The sequence below is a fragment of the Pelodiscus sinensis genome, chromosome 4 (assembly GCF_049634645.1).
Source record: "Pelodiscus sinensis isolate JC-2024 chromosome 4, ASM4963464v1, whole genome shotgun sequence".
In the NCBI taxonomy this organism is placed as follows: Eukaryota; Metazoa; Chordata; order Testudines; family Trionychidae; genus Pelodiscus; species Pelodiscus sinensis.
Genome location: NC_134714.1, coordinates 90,562,447 through 90,580,911, shown reverse-complemented (window position 1 = coordinate 90,580,911; position 18,465 = coordinate 90,562,447). Strand labels below are relative to the sequence as shown.

General features: G+C 41.0%; 1 protein-coding gene across 1 annotated transcript in view; it reads right to left on the bottom strand.

The window, feature by feature from the left end:
• Positions 1–18,465, bottom strand: part of PRMT3 (protein arginine methyltransferase 3) — a 112,292-nt gene that overhangs the window by 72,698 nt on the left and 21,129 nt on the right. The window contains exons 7-9 of the mRNA XM_075927736.1: positions 11,994–12,138; positions 8,460–8,525; positions 1,642–1,763 (exon numbers count right to left, since the gene is read on the bottom strand). Coding sequence (XP_075783851.1) covers positions 1,642–1,763; positions 8,460–8,525; positions 11,994–12,138 — 333 coding nt within the window. The remainder of the gene's footprint in view (positions 1–1,641; positions 1,764–8,459; positions 8,526–11,993; positions 12,139–18,465) is intronic.

Below are 18,465 nucleotides of genomic sequence, written 5' to 3'. Positions count from 1 at the left end.
CCTTTGGAAAAGTGCCATTATTCTGCAATAAAAGCAGTTTAGTCAAAGTACTCTGAAGTGCTTATCTCCACAACTGCTGTATAGTTATTTTTTGCAGGCAAATGACTTACCAAAGAAAAATGTTACAGTATTAAAGCGTGTCTGGGTTGTATCACTATACTTTGTGTTAAGGATGTCAACGTGTAGTCAACTATATGATTAACCAATAAGACTAGTCTTTATCAGAGGCAGCGAGGAGGTGGGGGGAAAAACTGGAGCTGGGAGGGTGAGGGGGTCGGCTTAAAAGCTGGTTCCCCACAGCACCAGCTCACGGGTGCTCCTTGACCCCTGCCCTCGCCTCTATCAGAGGCAGCAGCAGGGAGTGCAGTGTAGGGGAGGCTGCTGGGAAGCAGCCTCTGGCCACGGTGGGCCCGAGTTCCCTGCGGACACCCTGGTTTCAGCACTCGCACTGGCTTCCCTTTAAAAATGCAGAGTGGCAGCAAGCAGGGGTCTGTGTTTGTACTGAGACCCAGAAACAGGGATTCAGCCATCATCCTCTCCTGCCAGCTTCCCTTTAAAAATACAAAGCAGAAGGGGGTGTTTGTGCTGAGTCCTGACCTGAGTCCGGAGCGAGCGCTGACACTGTCCTCCCTTATAGACTGCTCAACGAGCCAATTAACTGCTACTTAACATCCCTATGGGGAACCAGCCACTCTTCCCACCAGCATCTTCCAGAATGTAACTCGTCACTCCATTACTTCCATGTTTCTCATGTTCCCACCTCCACTCTTCATATTATCCCCTTTCAAGTGTCCCCATTCTCTCTGCTCCCCCACAATATCTTACGTGTACACAAGGCCATGAAGACCCTAGAGAAACTGGAAGCAAATAATTTGTTCCTGGTGACTCTGCAGTGTTTTTTTTTAAACAAAGGTTTTGCTGACAGTAAAGAAAATTAATGCTAGGAACACAGGAACGTTCCCCTCCAGGAAGTAAGAAAAGGATAGAGGACAATTAGTCTTACTTTATATATTTAAGAGAGGAACAAAATGCAATAACTAATAAGGAGGCTCGGCCCTAGGGCAAGGCAAGCAAGGCAATGCCTTGGGCCCCGCACTTTCGGGGCTCCATGCTGCTGAGTATTCACCATCCACCAGCTGGGCCTGGGGTCCTGCTCCCAGTGTCCTGCCTTGGGCTCCACAAACTCTTTAGCCAGGCCTGCTAATAAGTGGACATTTTGTAATGCATGCTACAAAAGAGACAACAAATTTGCATCAAACACTCTAGTCTGTTCTCAACAGCAGACTTATAAAGCGAAGACATCATCACAATAAAATCAACTAATATTTATAAGACAGCAAAGTAAGTTTTATAAATCATTCTTAAACCTTTAGAAGAGTGTAAAATAAGCTAAAGCATGAAAAGCCCTCATTTTTAAGGACTAACAAGGACTTCAACCATAAAGACTACATACATAAGGTAATATGTATAGAAAATAAAATTAAATGTAACCATTTTGAATAATTAGAGTGAATCAGAAATGTAATAATGCAACCCTGGAAAATATTATACACCCTCTAGGATCTTACCTTACACTAAGATTTGTTACTTAAAATTTCCCACCATTGCTAAATTCCAGCACAGTTTCAGAATGTTTCTTACCTAATGATGTCCATTGCCTGATAGATAATTTCAGACTGGTCAACTCCAATCACCTTCTTTGCACCTGCCTTGGCAGCAAACATGGAAAGTATTCCAGTTCCACAGCCAACATCCAAAACCACCTGAAAAGAAAAAAGGTAGCATTTACACACACAGCTCATTTTCCTTCCAATCACCACAAACCTTTTCATTATCTCTGTGAAAGCCATATCAAAATAGGAAGAATTAAACTGTACAAAACATCAGTCCCAAAACCCAACCATGACCCCATCACTGATTACACTTGAAGAGAAGATAAAAGCATCACCATACAAAAGAAATACCTCTAAAGAGCCAGATAAACATGGAAGATTAGCTCTATCTGAAGATGCATGTAAATGTTATGATTCATGAATGACTTCAATTATTTGGGAATGCAACACTAGAACTAATAAAAAAATGAACATGGGAAAGTTGCATAATTAGGATGGACAGGAAACTAGAAATTAGATCCAATTCTGCTCAGGCAGTCCACATTTAAACTAGAACTGCTATGGAAAAGCTTGCAATTCCAGCTGTACCATTCACAGTGCTATAATTAAAAGTTTCTCAGCTTTTTTCATTGTGATCCTATGTGGTGATTTTTAATTTTACTGTAAAGATTCTTTACAAACACAAATCTGGCATAGAAAAAGCTCAGATAAGGATTTTTAAAACAGTGTTATTTACAAAGCACTGAGGTTTGTACTAGAATCAAGACAGATGAAAGAATGAATAAGTGAAAATAAAAATATTCTTAAGTGTTAGTTGATAAACCAACTGCAACTTAGATATGTTTGTTGTACAAAAGATATATATATATATAATCTGCAAGCGTCTTAAAATATCAATCTATTCTCTGCATGGAAAGTAAACGTCACACTGATTGTTCAAAAAACAAAAACCAAAAAACAAGAATTCAATGGTGTTTGGAATTTCCACACCAAGTACCAGAATGTTCTTTAACCTTTCCCTGATAAGTTGCTCAAAAATGGCCCCGACTTGACGGTTTCTCTGCTTATATAATTATCATTTACTCTTCTCCATTTGCTCCTGTTTAGCTTGTCCGTCAGGATTTGTTGTTTTCCTTGTTTGAGAATTGGAAATAATGTCTGAGCTGTTGTTGTTGTTTTTCTTTTGTAACTAAGACTTTAAGCCTAGGGACTTTCCCTGAGTATCTATATCAATTGGTGGCCTTTCCATCTAGCCACTTTACTATGCTTGCACCTGTAGTTTTGTTTTGATAATAAAAGCTTGTTTCTTTTTTCTAATTAGCCGGTATTGGTTGATTTTTGTGTCCTGGGAGGTCTGTCTGTGTGTATCTGCATGCCTGACCGAGGGAAGGAGCTCGGCTACCACAGACTGCAACTTGTTTTTTCTCTTTTCTTTTTCAAGTTCTCTGGGGTTGATTTCAGGTGTCCACTTCCTGCCTCCATCCTCCAGTTGAGAGAAAATTGGGTGGGCTGGGTTACCTTCTTTGATATTATGAATGGTGAAAATTATCCATCTCCTTCTACTTTTAAGAGTTGTAGAACGACCTGTGGAAACCCATCCTTAAAGGAGAGGCGACCTTTTTTTTTGGCTCAACTTCCCCCCCAAACTTTTTTTTTGGGGGGGTGGGGGCTCAATAAAAAATCCTCGGTGTTCCTCATAAAAAAAATATTGTTTGGTGTTCCCCGGTCTTAAAAAGTTGAAGAAACACTGCCCTATGTAGTTGCTGTTGCCCTTTATGTAGACCAGCACTTCTGGAGCACTAGCACCAGACTGGTAGGATCATCACATCACTATGCGAAACTGTGATGACCAGAAATGGGTTCAGAAATTTCACACGAAGAAAACATTATTTCTGATGCTTCATAAGCTGCTTGTCTTGACTCTCCAGTACCAGGGCACATGCATGAGGAAGGCCATGCTGGTCCAGAAGCACACTGCTGCTAACCAATTTGATACTGGAAAGTCAATTTTGAGTAACATAGTAGCAGAAATTTCTGAGGCAATCAGGCATGTGTTTTATTCTGTCCAACTAGCATTCATTTTCCCTTGCATGGGCCATCCAATCATGGTATTGTCTAATGTGTTCCCTGTTTGCAGAACATGGTACCATGAAGGGGACTCAGGATGTGGTATAGGAGCTTGAACTCTGACAGCAGTCAGTGCAAGCAGCCCCTCAAACAGGGCTTCCTGCTGTGCTCAATATTCCTCACTCAAGCAATATGCCTGCTCCAGAAACTGTGTTGCATGTCTCTCCTTGCATGATGCAATTCACTCCATAGACTCTGCTGCCCATCTGTGCTTTTCCACTTGTCGTGGATCCTTCTTCTTGCTTGGTGGCCCAGTCTAGAATATCCACCACAAACTCATCACAGAAATGCTTCACTGAAAAATACATTCTTTGTTGACATGTGAATACATTTACATATGGACTGCATGCAAACACACATGATAATACAGACAAAGATCTGCACAGCCAGGCTTCCTTTCCATGGCACATGTCTGGACTGCATACAAACCCCCTCGGCATTTTGATAGTGAATTCATCTTCCACCCACTACACTACACAGAACATGGAACTATGCGCTCTGCTTCAACCTTTGCAACTGTTCCTGTAAGAAGTTGATAATGTGGCTAATCCACATGTGGAGCCGCCATTCCCCTGAAGTTTCAGCATGGAGCAGCTAGAGGAATCAGGCTGAGATCTTCTGGAGAGAGGAGTGGAAAATAAAACTAATGCTTCTATAACAGCTGAATTCTCGTGTTTTCCCAATGATGATGTCCTGCTCTTTTAGAGCATTACAGCTACAAGCATTAACAAAATTTCTGAACCGTGAAAGCTGGAAAATGGGGGCCAAAAATAAACCCTTGCAAAATGGTGAGCATGCTTCACAGAAGGGAGCAATCACCATTAATGGGAAAAATTAAAACAGGCGGCATTTTGGACAGTTGCCCTGGTTAGTTAAAAACCAAATGGAACTTGTCTCGCAGGGGGACATGAGGAATGGGGTAGACAGAACAGTGAGCTGGAACCATCTGAAAAACTGAAAGGCAAAGAATAATCACCACTTAGCCGGAGGATAAAGGTCTGCAGTTAAAGTATTCTTGCCGCGATCACATATGGTCTCTCAGCAGATACCTGAAGCAGTCGGGCTGGTGATTTGATAGCACTGCAACGCATTATAGCACCACAGCTACTGAATTCTGAGTATCCTCTGCAGTCATCTTCTAAGATGCACAATTACATACTAACAGAAAAAAGTTAATTCCTTTGGATTCAGGATAGAAGTGGTCAGCCTATCCAGCCACTGCATGACAAATCTTAGGAAGAGCTAAATTACAAACTCACAAACAGATACTCTAAGGAGCATCAGTGGTCTCCCGCAGAAGACAGTCAATAGCCCTGTAACAAACTTTAAATAAAGAAACTTCTTTCTTCCAGACAATCTCCCACTTAAAAAAAAAAAAAAAAAAAGGAGAGAGAAAAGCAGATGTTCTCAGAGCTATAAAATGGATCAAAGTTCCATTTCGGAGGACAAATCAACCACAAATGGTTGAAGTCTGACAATTCGATAAGCAGCAGCAAGCAGTAATTTCCTGAGCCACATACCGATAGAAGCATAATTTATTCTGGATATTACAGAACAGGCTGGTTGACTTTCTGAATTAAATGCATCACAAGCGCACTGAACTGCCATGCTAACTTCTGCATTTTTGATGCCTTAGTTTTGAATTAAAAAGCAACTGAAATCTGCGGAGCTGTATGAAAATACGCAGTTGACCTTTCAGGCAGACAGGTTTAACTCTAAGCACCACAATCTCCTTTTCAGTACTGCTATATTTAAATAAATATTCATCGGATTATGACAACCAACAGACTTGAAACTGAATGAAAAAGTTCAAATGGATGTTTCATTAATACAGTTTCCCAGCTTGGAAACTTAATCTTTTGGCCTAGTAAGATATTTTGCATTCAGGAAACTAGATTGGCTGTGCCCCCTGCTTGCTGCACTTGAAACCCCCCCACTCACAGAGAGTAGGCAACTGCAGCTCCCCCCCTGGCCACGGGGGAGGGCTGGGCTGCAGCTGTGCCAGCCCAGACCCCTTCTCCCTCCTTCCTGCCCTCTCCAGCCTGGGTCCCTTCTCCCTTCCCACCAGCCCAGGTCCCTTTCTCCCTCCCCTCCTCCCCCACCATGCCAGCCCAAGCCCTGCTTCTCCATCATCCCCCCCACTCCGGACCCTTCCTTCTCCCTCTCCACCCCCCGCAATGTGAGCCAGGGTCCCTTCTCACTCCCCTCTCCACCCTCCCAGGCCCTTTCTCCCCCCTGAAACCTAACTCTACCCCTGGCTGCAGCATGCACCAGGCCCAGCTCTAACCCTGACAGCCAGGAAGACGCAGGGGTGCCTGTCCACCCCGGTTGGGGTGCAGATAGTGACATGTGCATGCAGTGCTCCAGGGCACTGCAGCCTGCTAAGGTGGGGAAAGCAGCAGCGCGGGTGGCCACTGTCCCAAACTCTCTCCCATGCGGTCCCGCCTATGCTGCTCACTGCCCCAGCACGTCCCACAGAGCCCAGAGCCACCCATCCACCTACCAAGAGCAGAAGAAAAGGAGCAGACAGGTCGGCTTGGGGGTGCTCTGGTAGCCATTGTAAGTGCAGCCACTGGGAAGGGGGTGAGTCTTCACAGGGGCAGCCGGACTCCAGGCAGTCAGGCACCACGCTCTGGATCCCCAAGAGCCTGGCAGCGAGGAACCCCCAAGAGCCTACTGATGGCACATAAGCCAGGCTGGGAGCACCACTCCTGGCATCTTCCCTGGGCTGCTGCCTTGAGTACCGTACCCTCCCCCTCCTCTGAGCTGTTATGGCTGCGATGTGGGTCTGCCAGCTACTGTGCCATGTTTCTCGGCGTTGAAAGCCCTGGGGAATGGAGGCGGTGGAAGGGGAATAGTAGCTTGGTTTAAAATATCAATTCTAAGTGGTGAGGGAAAGCAGTGAGGTCAGGCTCAAGCTGGGAGTGGGGGGAGGAGGAAGAGGAGACGGGAAGAGAGCGAGGAAGCAGGTGGGATGCAGAGTGACGTGATGTCACTGTCGTCCTGCAGGAAAAAAAAACTTTTTTCTATATAAAGAGATTTTGCGTGTAGATAATATTTAAGCAATCCTTAAGAAAGATTGCTGCCATGGGACAGGGAGGAGGAGGAAATGTTTCATACCCAAATGTTTGGGGGGGAAGGGGAGAGAAGTCTCCTGCAGATATTGTAAACTGTGGCTTTCACCAGATCAATATTCTATTTCAGCACCAGGATTTGAGCTTTGGCCAGAATGAGATACAAGCAAATAGAGTAGTTTTCTGCTGGATGCTAACAGTGTCTCCACTACTGGCATATACTATTCTTTTCTTAAGTCCCATCCATTCCATTTTCATGCACTGAGAAGGCTTCCAATGCACAGTTAGAAAAAATAAAAACTAGTTGCATGCAGGAAGTTCCACCAGAAGAGGCTTGATTCATCAATGTTAGATTTAAGAATGAGTCGTTGGAACCAACAAGAGGTTACTAACAGGTGTGAATGGGGCTTCTTTTTTTTTGGAAAATCACCTGTAGGGCTGCAGGGAAAGAAGAGATTAAGTGGTTGAGCTACATATCCAGGCAGAAGAGAACCAGAGGGCTGGGAGGAATGTAGGTGAGAAGAGGGGGAAGAGACAGAACAACGTGCAGGAACGCAGGGGAAGACTGGTTTGACAAACGACACTAGAGAGCTTTGAAAATATATTAATACAGTTATCCGTTCCTAAGATTAATTTTTCATATTAAAATTGCTGTGGTTGCCACAGGGAAGTTACATGATCAAACAGTAGGAAACACGAGTCACGAGGCAGCCTATTAAGAGGGGTAGCACTCCTTGAAAGGAAACAAGAACCTCCTACCTGACTAAGCTATTTAGGATGATTTCCAGCTGAGGGGCCATTAAGGAAGAATAACTCTTTATTCTGATGCCTTGTGGTAGTATTATCACATAAAAAAACCCTTCATCCTGCAAGTATAAAAGCAAAGAAGGAAACAGGAGAGAGGCAGAGAAATAAAATTCTCATTCAATAAGAAATATCTCTAGAAAGCTAAAGAAAGAGAAGCATTATAAATCAGTAGAAATTTATGAAAAAGTAAGAGAAACCATTGCAGATGGCTTCTAAATGGATCTTAAAGGAATGAGAAGCATCTGAAATAGCCAAAATACCTTGCAGAAACACAGAAGTTAAATACTGGTAGTGGAGGAGCCGTAGCTAGGTAACAACAGGGGACAAAAAGTTATCTAGCAGTGTACACCAATAATAATGAATGATTAACCCAGGGTCCCTTTCATTTAGTTCCTAATCTGACCACAAAAGCCTATTTCATGACAACATGAGTTAGATAAATTAATTAGATTTGAACCCTTTCCCAATACCAATTGCATCAGGACCTCTATGATGCTAAATACAGGTTAAAATTCCACTTGAATTGCTGTAAATAGAGCCTGTCCAAAATAGATTCAGCTTAAAATACTGCACAAGAAAGGCTTACCATAGCCATGTCATCATAATTAATGAACGCTCTAAGACAACATACAGAACAATGACAAAATTGATCAGCATTTCTGTTATCAGCACTCTGCACCCTCCAGCAGCTGAATAACACACTTCCACGCAATAAAGCCAGAGTACATTAAATCAAATCCTGCCAGAGTGATACTCCATCCCCAGAGCAAGGGAGTTATATTGCATGGGAGAATCATGGACTGCAGAAGTATTATAGCTTCTGAGCTGTTCTGCTTACCTTGTCCTTGAAGATATGTGGGTTTTTGTATATGAAATCACGATAGCTTTCAGTACGTACTTTATCCTATAAATTAAGCATAAACACAGTGCATGCAGTTATGTACATGTAACAGTCTGAAGACATTGAAACAGTCTTTTAAATGGTCATTTCTAAAAAAATATTGACTAAGCCCTCTACTACTCTGCATGTTTAAAAAAACAATGACAACAACTGTGCAATTTCAGGATTTTCTATACAATAATCCTTTAGAAATTCTATTTTTTTTTTTAAGCAAAGACAACTTTAGGTGCTACCATGGCAGGCAGTAACAAGCATCCACACCCAGTATTATATACCGTTAATTCACACGACCTAATTCCGGGAGCAAGCAGATGCTTGGGATTTTTGTTTTGATTTAAAATGTTTGAATGAACTTCATATTTTAAAGTGACTATATTATATTTGTTCTCTATCCCTCCCAGCAACACTGATAACAAAAAGGTAATACTTGATCAGCATATTAAACCTACAGTGTAAATGAGGCTTGACACGGGCATGAACACATGTAGTGCAATTATGATACGTTGAAACCAAACTGAGCGCATAACCCAAACTTCTGTCTGTTTTAAACAAGCTATTGATCAGGTCCTGATACCAGATCACTGAGATTCACTTCCGGAAGCATATTTAACTGCAAATACATACAAATCATAAGAGAACAAATAAATCATTGGTGTTGCAGAACACACACTAAGTTCTGTATACTAATGACTATGCACTAACTCAACATCCCCCATAGAGCTGGTAGGCTTCCAAGTACACACATCTGAATACCTGTAATAGTCAGTATGTGAGCTGGCGATGTTAGCTCACTGGTAATTGAGCTACTCTGATCCTTTGTATACGTGTAGGCGCTCAAATGGACAGCCAGGCATATGTTTTAGAGTCCCTGTTGCAAGAGCCAGACAATCAAGTGACAGTGAATGAAAAGGAAATTAAAAAGCCATGATTACAATTAACTATTTATGGCTTTGGCTTGGACAGTGTAAAAACAATATTGTGCAGAAAGAAGCTGAACTCTAGTGCAAGTATACAGAGCTCATACTGTACCATTAAATGCTAAAGGATCAAAAATTTAATATTATGAAAGAAAAATAATTTCATAAGTTTAATATTATGAAAAATAAAAATAAAGCCAAGAGTTTATTTTTTTCATAAGAGCAAATACAGTTACTTAACCTTTAGAGTAAAGCATAAGCATGCAAACTTTTGTCTATGTGAAAAACCTTATGTAGATTCCTTTGAGCTCCATGTTAATATAAAGGTAAATCAATTCTTCAAAAATTAATAGTAGAAAAACAAGGTTTTTTCTACCAAACCAGGATAAGTTTAATAAAATGTTTAAAGAATCACAGATTTGCTTTGTTTTCATACAATTCTGAATGATAAAAGCTTTTATTAGGATCATCTAAAATTGTATTTGCTTGTTATGAGGACAGATTTTAAGTACTCTGGATTTTTTTAAGCTCTCAACAGCACTAAAATATCAGATTTGCTGAAACCACAAAAAATTCACAAGGTTCAGCATTAATCAAGAAAACAGTCAGCTGGAAAGCTTTGAGCTTCACCTATCACACTGCTTTTGCACTACCCCAACTTAATCAATAGAATTCCAACTGCTGTCTTTACTACATGCACTGCTGCTCGAATGAGCTTCAGTCATTCATTTTGGGTCTCTATTTAATTCCTTCCCTCAACCTTTCAGTTAAAAAAAAAAAAAAAAAAAAACACACCACACCACACTTATTTTTCAGGTATTGTCAGACACTCTTCAAAGAATGTTTAAATGAAGTGTACCATCAGCTGTGTTCCTCAGTTTCAAACAACAATATTCCTGTCCTCTGAAATATTATGGGAAAAAGCAGCATAAACAACACTGGCCTGCCAGGGCACAGAGAACAAAAAACTACCAGAAGTTTTTTCTGCATGTGAGTTTTTTAAACCTAATAAGACAATGTTAGAAGTACACATTATTTTGGGATTAACTTAACAAAATTTAATATCACTTCAATTTAATGAGCCAATTTTAATGTAAATAAATAAATAAATGAATGAATGAAAACTTCAGCAAAAAATGTATGTGTTGAGTACTCATTTGGAAATACAAAACTAAGTATATACAAGAATTTAGATATTCCAAAACTCTGATATTTTCCATGTTTTATTAGGCTGAAATCAGATTTATTAAAGAGATTTTAACACCGCAAACATTTCCTGAAGCCAGTGAAAAAGAAAGATTTTATCACAAACAGAACCATCAGTTCTTCAGAGGTTCAAGACTTTTAATATAGCTCCAAGTTATATTAACATAACAATAAATTGTTGGGTTTCTTCCCCTCCCAATCTAAAAAAGTAATTAAGATGTTATGATTTCAGATTTTCTTTATATGTGATTAACTATAAAAATATTTCTAGCATCATATTTAAAAGTTATTTTACTAGTCTGCCAGATATATAGTGCAGAGGCAAATCTGATTAAAATTGATAGTTGCCAAGTTTGGCATACTTCTCTTCACAACTACACTCTTCATTTTGGAAACCTGTGCCATGAAAGCATTTCTGCAAGAATGCACCTTAGAAACATACTGGCTGCTCAATGCTGATGAACTGTACCATAAAGCAGATGCAGAGGTTTTTCCTGAGGCTAGGACCATTACCTGCCCCAGAAAGCCTAAATCTGCTAGTGAAGTTTTTCATAGATTCATTATTTTAGTTTATTTTGTTTAGATACAGGTGTTCTTTATTATGAAGCTGCAAAATTGCTTGATATTTTAGAGCAACAAACTCCTGTCCTTATAATTAATATTTTTTTCAGGTATTTTGATAATTTTGACTCAAAATAACTTCATTTTATAATTGGCTTTTAACATTCAGGATAAAGGGATTTGTTTCTTTTGAAGAGTTCTGGATTTCCGCCTTTTAATACAATTTCCATTTTCAAGTTCCATACCATCTAGTATTTGTTCGTTTAGTGTATTGATAAGCATTACACTGAAGTTCAAATAATTTCTGAATAACTACAAAAATTGGTAAAGAAGCATTTAGCATGTTTTATGCTGGTTAAATTTGTGTGTGAACAGAATAAAAAATGAAGCACATTTACTGTTTATACAGCATAGTAGTGTACAAAGTTTACACACATTTCCACAACAAAAGAACCAAAAAAGCAGCAAGAATAGATTAAGTTCAAGATCTTGAGATATTGTCTAACTAGTAACCAAGTATACCCGTAAACTCAATATGCTTTTTATTACATTTCTAGTACCTCTGGTCCAGTAAAGAATGTATATAACAGTGATCTGGATACAATAGCAGCTGAAAAAATTAGCTTTATGTGATTATTTCACTCTAGCTCCCAGGATAAACTATCAAGCACCGACAGGGTTAAAAATGCAGCTACTCTGCAGCGTATATTTATGGGCACGTCGCTTTTTTTTATTCCATCTTCCCTTCCTATTTACGAGTAAGACGCATTTGTGCTGACTTTCTAACCTTCAGCATCTCTTCATGTATCCCATAATGCCCATATGAACTGAAGTAAACGCCATCCTCATCGTCCTGGAGTTCCGCAATGGCACTGGATGACGACGAGATGCTTCTGACATCTGCGTTCATCACAAAATCCTGTGCAAATTGTCTGTAATCAATTTGAAACATACCCTTGAGACATGTTTACAGGACCATGAAAAAGAAGGGGGGGGAGGGAGAGAAGGTGAGAGGAGATAAGGAATGCAGACTGCAGAGGGCCTTTTACGGCAACAAAACACTTGTCTTAACCGTGCTGAAACACCCTCTGCTGGTTTTTAGACGAAGCTGCTGCATGATTTGCTATTCTCTCCGCATTTCCATACCAGCATTTTTTTCCGCATATATTCCAGCAGCATGAAGTTTGCACTGTTTCATTTGACTGCATGCTCTATCCACACCATCCATCTACTTTGATAAAGCATCCCAATTACAACTCACCTGATTCATATTTCATTAATTCAAATAAAAAAAAAGTAGTGTTTCAACCAGCCTACACTCTTCAATCAAAGTCTACAGTTTCAAGTCAACAGGATTTGTACTGCGACGTGATTAGGAAATTCTGCACTTCAAAGTACAAGCCATCCTTGCTGTAAGCCTAAAACACATTCCAACACGTTCCAAAACACTTGGACTTACAGCTAAACAACTTAGAGTGGGGAATTTTTTTTTTCAGCAGCTGACTTCCATATGCATAATTAATTTTTTTGTCACGACTTAAGAGCATGAAATGGGAGAACTTATAACACATCAGTTCCTACAAGCGTCAATGACTTTAGTGCGGAACAGATATATATCGGGGTGACTTATAGCGAGGACACCCTGTACCTAGGTGCCTACACAATAGTCTAATTTCAGGAAGCTGCTTTGAAAATGTTGACGTATTTGTACAAAAGATAACAGAATAATTTTCATAGAGTATTGGGAATTTGAATTACTTGTCATTGTAAACATTTTTTCTGGAAGTGACAAAAGATTTTATGACCGCGAGAGAAAAGTTTTTAATAAAATATAAGTTTAGCCTGATGCTACACTTTACTCTTGAGTAGAACTGTTATTCATATGAGCAAAGTTATATATCTGCTCGGTATGTGAATGTGCAGGACTATTTCAATAGTTACCTCCTATTGCAGATTTGTACATTTCAAACAACCTATCAACAGCAGCATTTAAAAATAGAATGTAGTTGTATCATTATAAATGTCAGTTCAAAGATGGAACAGCATATATTTTCAAATTAGTTAAAGTCTGAACCTTGCTTTAAAAAAAAAAAAAATCAAGATTGTTTTGTCAAGTGGGATCATTATTTCAAGTTGCTCTTCCCCGATGCCAGTACAGGTTGTACCTCCTTAAACCAGGAGACAGTATGGGTTGCCGGATGGTTTCAACAAAAATACCAAACACACTTGACATTACATCACAATCTACATTACATCTTATTTAGAAAATACTGGACATTTATATTTTCTCAATTGGTTTCCCTGAACAGAAAGCTCAAATACTGGATTGTCCGGTTCAAAACTGGACATCTGGCAACCCTAGACACGGGGGGGGGGGGGCAGTGACTCAGCTGGGAGCCCCATGTAGGGGACATGGGGGGGAGAACAAGGAGGCAGGCAGCACAGCAGGGAATTCTGGCCCCAGTGGCTGTAGCAGCCAGGGAGCCCCGGCTGCAGAATTCCAGCCCCGGTGACGGCCAGGAAGCTCTGGCTCTGGTTCTGGAGCTTTGGCACCAGAAGCAGAGCTCCCCATGGAGCTTCAGCAGGGCTGGTGGCAGACAAAGAGACCCTAAGGGCTGGGCAACAGCAGGGCCAGGCTGGAACCTTAGCCCCGTGGCAGCACGGGCAATGAGGGGAAGGACCTGTCCTGGTCTGGCAAATCCCGTTGTTCAGGACTGGTCAGGTGTGGAGGGTGCTGGACCAGAGAGGTCCAACCTATAGTATAATCATCAAGCAAATTAAAGGAAACTCTAGGTCTAAACTCAAAAACAGATTTAATTAAGATTTTCGTGATCTTTCTTGACAAAAACCAACAAAAAACAAAGGTTGCCATTCAACTGGACACAAATTCAAGATAACTGTGACAGCTTTAAATTTGTAAATTGTGTAAAATATTGTAGGTTGCAACCTACTTATGTTTAGAAAACATGGTTACTTTTGCCACCAGTTAAAACAGAAAGATTGTTACTATTAGCACTGCTATGTGGCTTGAAGTTATCTCAACCTATCTGCTCAAACTAAACATCATTAGAAGAGGACTATTTGGACCGGCAACTTTTAAAGAAAACCCAGGTGTTGCAAGAAATATTTTGTGATTCAATAGTTGACAGTTGTCACACTAACTACTGGAGAAGCTTCTGTTTGTTTTAGAAGTCTCTCTTCTCAGATGAGATGTAAAACTGAAGTCTTGGACACATGGTCATTTAAACTCCTAAAGCATTTTTTGTAACTATAGAGATGTTAACCCTTACATACATATAAGGTATACCAGTCATTCAAATTTTAGTGCCACCAGAAGAACATTATACCTCACAAACCAGGATTTACAAAAATGAATCATGGCTCAAAAAGAGACTTCTGCTTTCTGAAGAGCACACTCATATCCCATGAAAGTACTAGCTTTTTATTACTGGGCCTCAAGTGCACCCTGTTCTTGATAAGAGTAAATACTAGCTTCTGAGCAAGTTTACATTTTACAGGTATGTGAAGTAACTGAACTGTAGCTCTGTAACATGAAAGCATACAGAGGACTCAAACATCACACTATGTAACATGCAAGACTTTAAACAAAAAAGATTCCAGAGAACTGGAAAAGGAAAAATATAGTGCCCATCTAATTTCCCCGATTTCCCTATATTTCTAGTCAGCTTAATTTTAGGTCCTGGAAAGATAATGCTGAAAATTAATCAATTTACAAACACCTAAAAGTTAACATAGTAATAAGTAATAGTGCAGAATTCTCAAGAACAAAATCAGCCTGATTGCTTTCTTTGAATGAGTAAAAAGACTTGTGTATGGGAGGGGGAGAAGAGCAGTAGATGTGTTAAGTTTGATTTTAGAAGGCTTTTATTGTCTTGCAAGACCTTCTCATAAACAAACTATGGAAATACAACCTAGATTAAGCTACTATAAGGAGGAGGAAAGAGATACTTCCAGGGTTCCTGGAGGCAAACTACCAGTGGGACCCGACCTGGGGACCAGCCATCAAGACATTGGAGACACTGCCAAAGATCTAGAGGAAGAAACCTGAAAGGAGTCCTGCAGAGGTCAGTAGGAAGTAGCCCAGGGCAGGCGACCGGATCCCAAGGAGCTCAGAGTGTTGTGGTCGGATTCCCTGCTGAGCGAGCAGTGGACTGCTCAACTAATAATAGTGCCCCGGGCTGGGGCCAGCTGGAGTAGGGAGGATCCCAGGTCCCCCTAACCCTCTCCTTAATCCCCAACCTGTGAGGCTGTACCTGTTGCTATTGACTCCGGCTGTTAGGTCGTATTGCCGCAGCGAGAGGGGCGTTTGCTATTGACTCCAGCCATTAGACCAGGCGTGGGCAAAATCCGGCCCGTGGGCCAAATCCGGCCGCCAAGCAACCAGATCCAGCCCAAGGAGGTAGAGGGGAGTCTCAGGCAGGCTCCTCTTCTTGCCCCGCAGCCCCGTGCAGAAATGCAGCTGCAGGGCTTGGTTTCTGTTTTAAAACTGGAGAAGGGGAGGGGGGGAGGGAGTTTCAGGAACCACCCCACCCGCAGCACATTTCCATTGGCCAGTTTCTGGCCAGAAACAGGTCAATGGGAGATGCTTGTTGGAATAACAGGCAGTGAAGAAGAACCACATCTCCTCTCCTCAGCTCAGTTATTCAATGAAGCACATGACCAGGCAAACAGGCAGGTTTGGCAGCTGGCAAATAAGTCTCTTGGCCACAGCCTGCCTTTGGCATCCCAGCCCTTTCCTGCCCCAACCCCCTGTAGGGATAACATATCAATGTATTAAAAATATGATTCCCCCAAATGGAAGTGACTCCGCATAATTTGTTCCCCACAACTTAAAGTGTTTAGATTTATTATTAATTCTTCTTATTATTATTATTATTTGTTAAGATTGTTAAATGTTTAGATTTATTATTATTATTGCCCCTTTAGAATATAATGTATTAGGTCATGTAACTTAGAACTGTTAAGAATATAATCCTATGTAGCCAGAAACAGCCCCCCCTCTGTGCCCCAGGCCATGCTCAAGCTTGTGCAAGGGGCTGCTTGAAATTGACATTGCAGAGATACATTGTAACAATGCATTGTCAAGCCACTAACTCTGCTATGGGAGCCAAGCCCTGTAATTGACCAAGGGCATTGTTACATAATTGACGCCTGTTCTCTTTAAAACATTGTAACTTTACTCAGCACTCAGAGAATGTTTTAAGCAATACCACCCAGAAACTTTTTGTAACTACAACTCTGATATATGTAAAGTTATTATTATACAAAAATATTGTATGGGAAACATTAATTAGGGAATGTATGTAAGAGAGAGAGTGCTTGGATGATGAGTGAATGGTTCTGAGAGGTGCCAGCCTGAGAATACAGCTACAAAGGGCTGAAGAAGGCGTCAGGTGCCAGTGCAACCAAAAGGTGTCAAGTGGAGAAAACCAAGTACTGGAGGTCCACCCGATGAGATCACTGACGAGCACCTGGCAGCCACCCTGGAGACATCAGCATGATGCAGCAATTTCTTCCTATAAGAACTGGACTAAAAAACTATGGAATCAGAGTCCAAGGTTCTGCTGCCAGCCTACCAGGAGCTTCAGATGCGCATCTGATCAGGACTTCGCTCCCCACTACCATCACTTGTGTACAGAATACCTGGCCAGTATTCTGTCACAAGCAACTTCCAGGCTGGTAACTATACACAGAACTTGAATGAATGGATGTATGAATGAATGGTATAATATATATATATATATATATATATATATATATATATATATATATATAAATAAAAGTGTATAAGGGTTAAGTAGTGATAGGAATAAGTAGTTAAACAACGTTGTTTGCTTCTATCTTTTCTTTATTTTTTTTATTATTATCTTTACAATAAATGCGGCTTTTTGCCTTATCCCTCTCATAAGATCCTGCTTGCTTTTATTTGGTATAACACCTCTGCCCCTTCTCCCCCTCCTCCCAACATTCCCAAACCCTCTGGTCTCCCTCTTGCACCGATATCCTCTCTCAGATCTGGCATCCCAACCTCCTACCCTAGCTCACACCCCGAGCCCTTTCATTCCAGTCCCCTGCCCTAGGTCACAACCACCTGCTTCAGCACAATGCCCTCCCAGACTCCAGTCTCCCTCCTGCACCCTAAGCCCTTACTCCAAGCTCCCTTCTGCACCCAACCTCCATCCCAGACCTCACATCTCCTCCATTAATATCATGGAAGAGTGCAGCCCTCGACTACTTTCCAAAAATCTTGGAGTGGCCTCCCCCCATCAAAAATCATTGTTTACCCCCGCACTAGTCCACACTTCCCTAGCAAGAGGCCTGTGGGGTTAGGACAACAGCTGAAATACTACACGCACGGGGTTGGAATGGGATTTCAAGAGCCCCATGGACTTGACAACTCCCCCTGGGGCACGACCCCACAACAGTCCCAAAGAGACAAGTTGTCTAGTTCTCTTCAATATCAGCACCAGTGATTTAGATAACAGCAGAGAGTACACTAATGAAGTTTGAAGATAATACCAAGCTTTGAAAGATAATATTATAACTCAAAATGATCTGGAGAAATGGTCTGATGTAGACAGGGTGAAATACAAAAAGACAAGTGTCAGTAGCCCAGTTAAAAAGGAATTACCAGCTGCACACACATAAAATGAGAAATGATGGCCTAGGAACCAGTACTGCAGAAAGGGAGTGATCCATGAATCAAGCTAAAAGTGAGTCAGTATCAACTGGTGGGGCAGGGGCAAATATTCTAAGATGCATTAGGAGGAGTGTTGCAAGCAGGATACCTATAGTAATTCTTCGACTATACTCTGCACTGGCCTCAACTGGATTACTGTGTCCAGTTCTGGGTGCCACATTTCAGGAAAGGTATGGACAAACTGGAGAAGGTCCAGAGAAGAGCAACAAAAATGATTAAAGATCTAGAAAACCATGACCTATGAGGAAGGATTTTAAAATAAATGGTTTATTTACTCTGGAATAAAGGAAACAGGGGGACACTAACAGTTTTCAAGTACATAAAAGGTTGTTACAAGGAGAAGGTAGTTAAAATGTTCTCCTTAACTGCTGAAGATAGGACAAGAAGCCAATGGGCTTAAGTAATGGACATTAGGAAAAACTTCTTGTCAGGATACTTAAGAACTGGAATATATCATCTAGGGAAGGTGGTCTAATCTCCAGTCATGGAGATTTCACAAACACCTGTCCAGGATGGTCTATACCAGTGGTCCCCAACC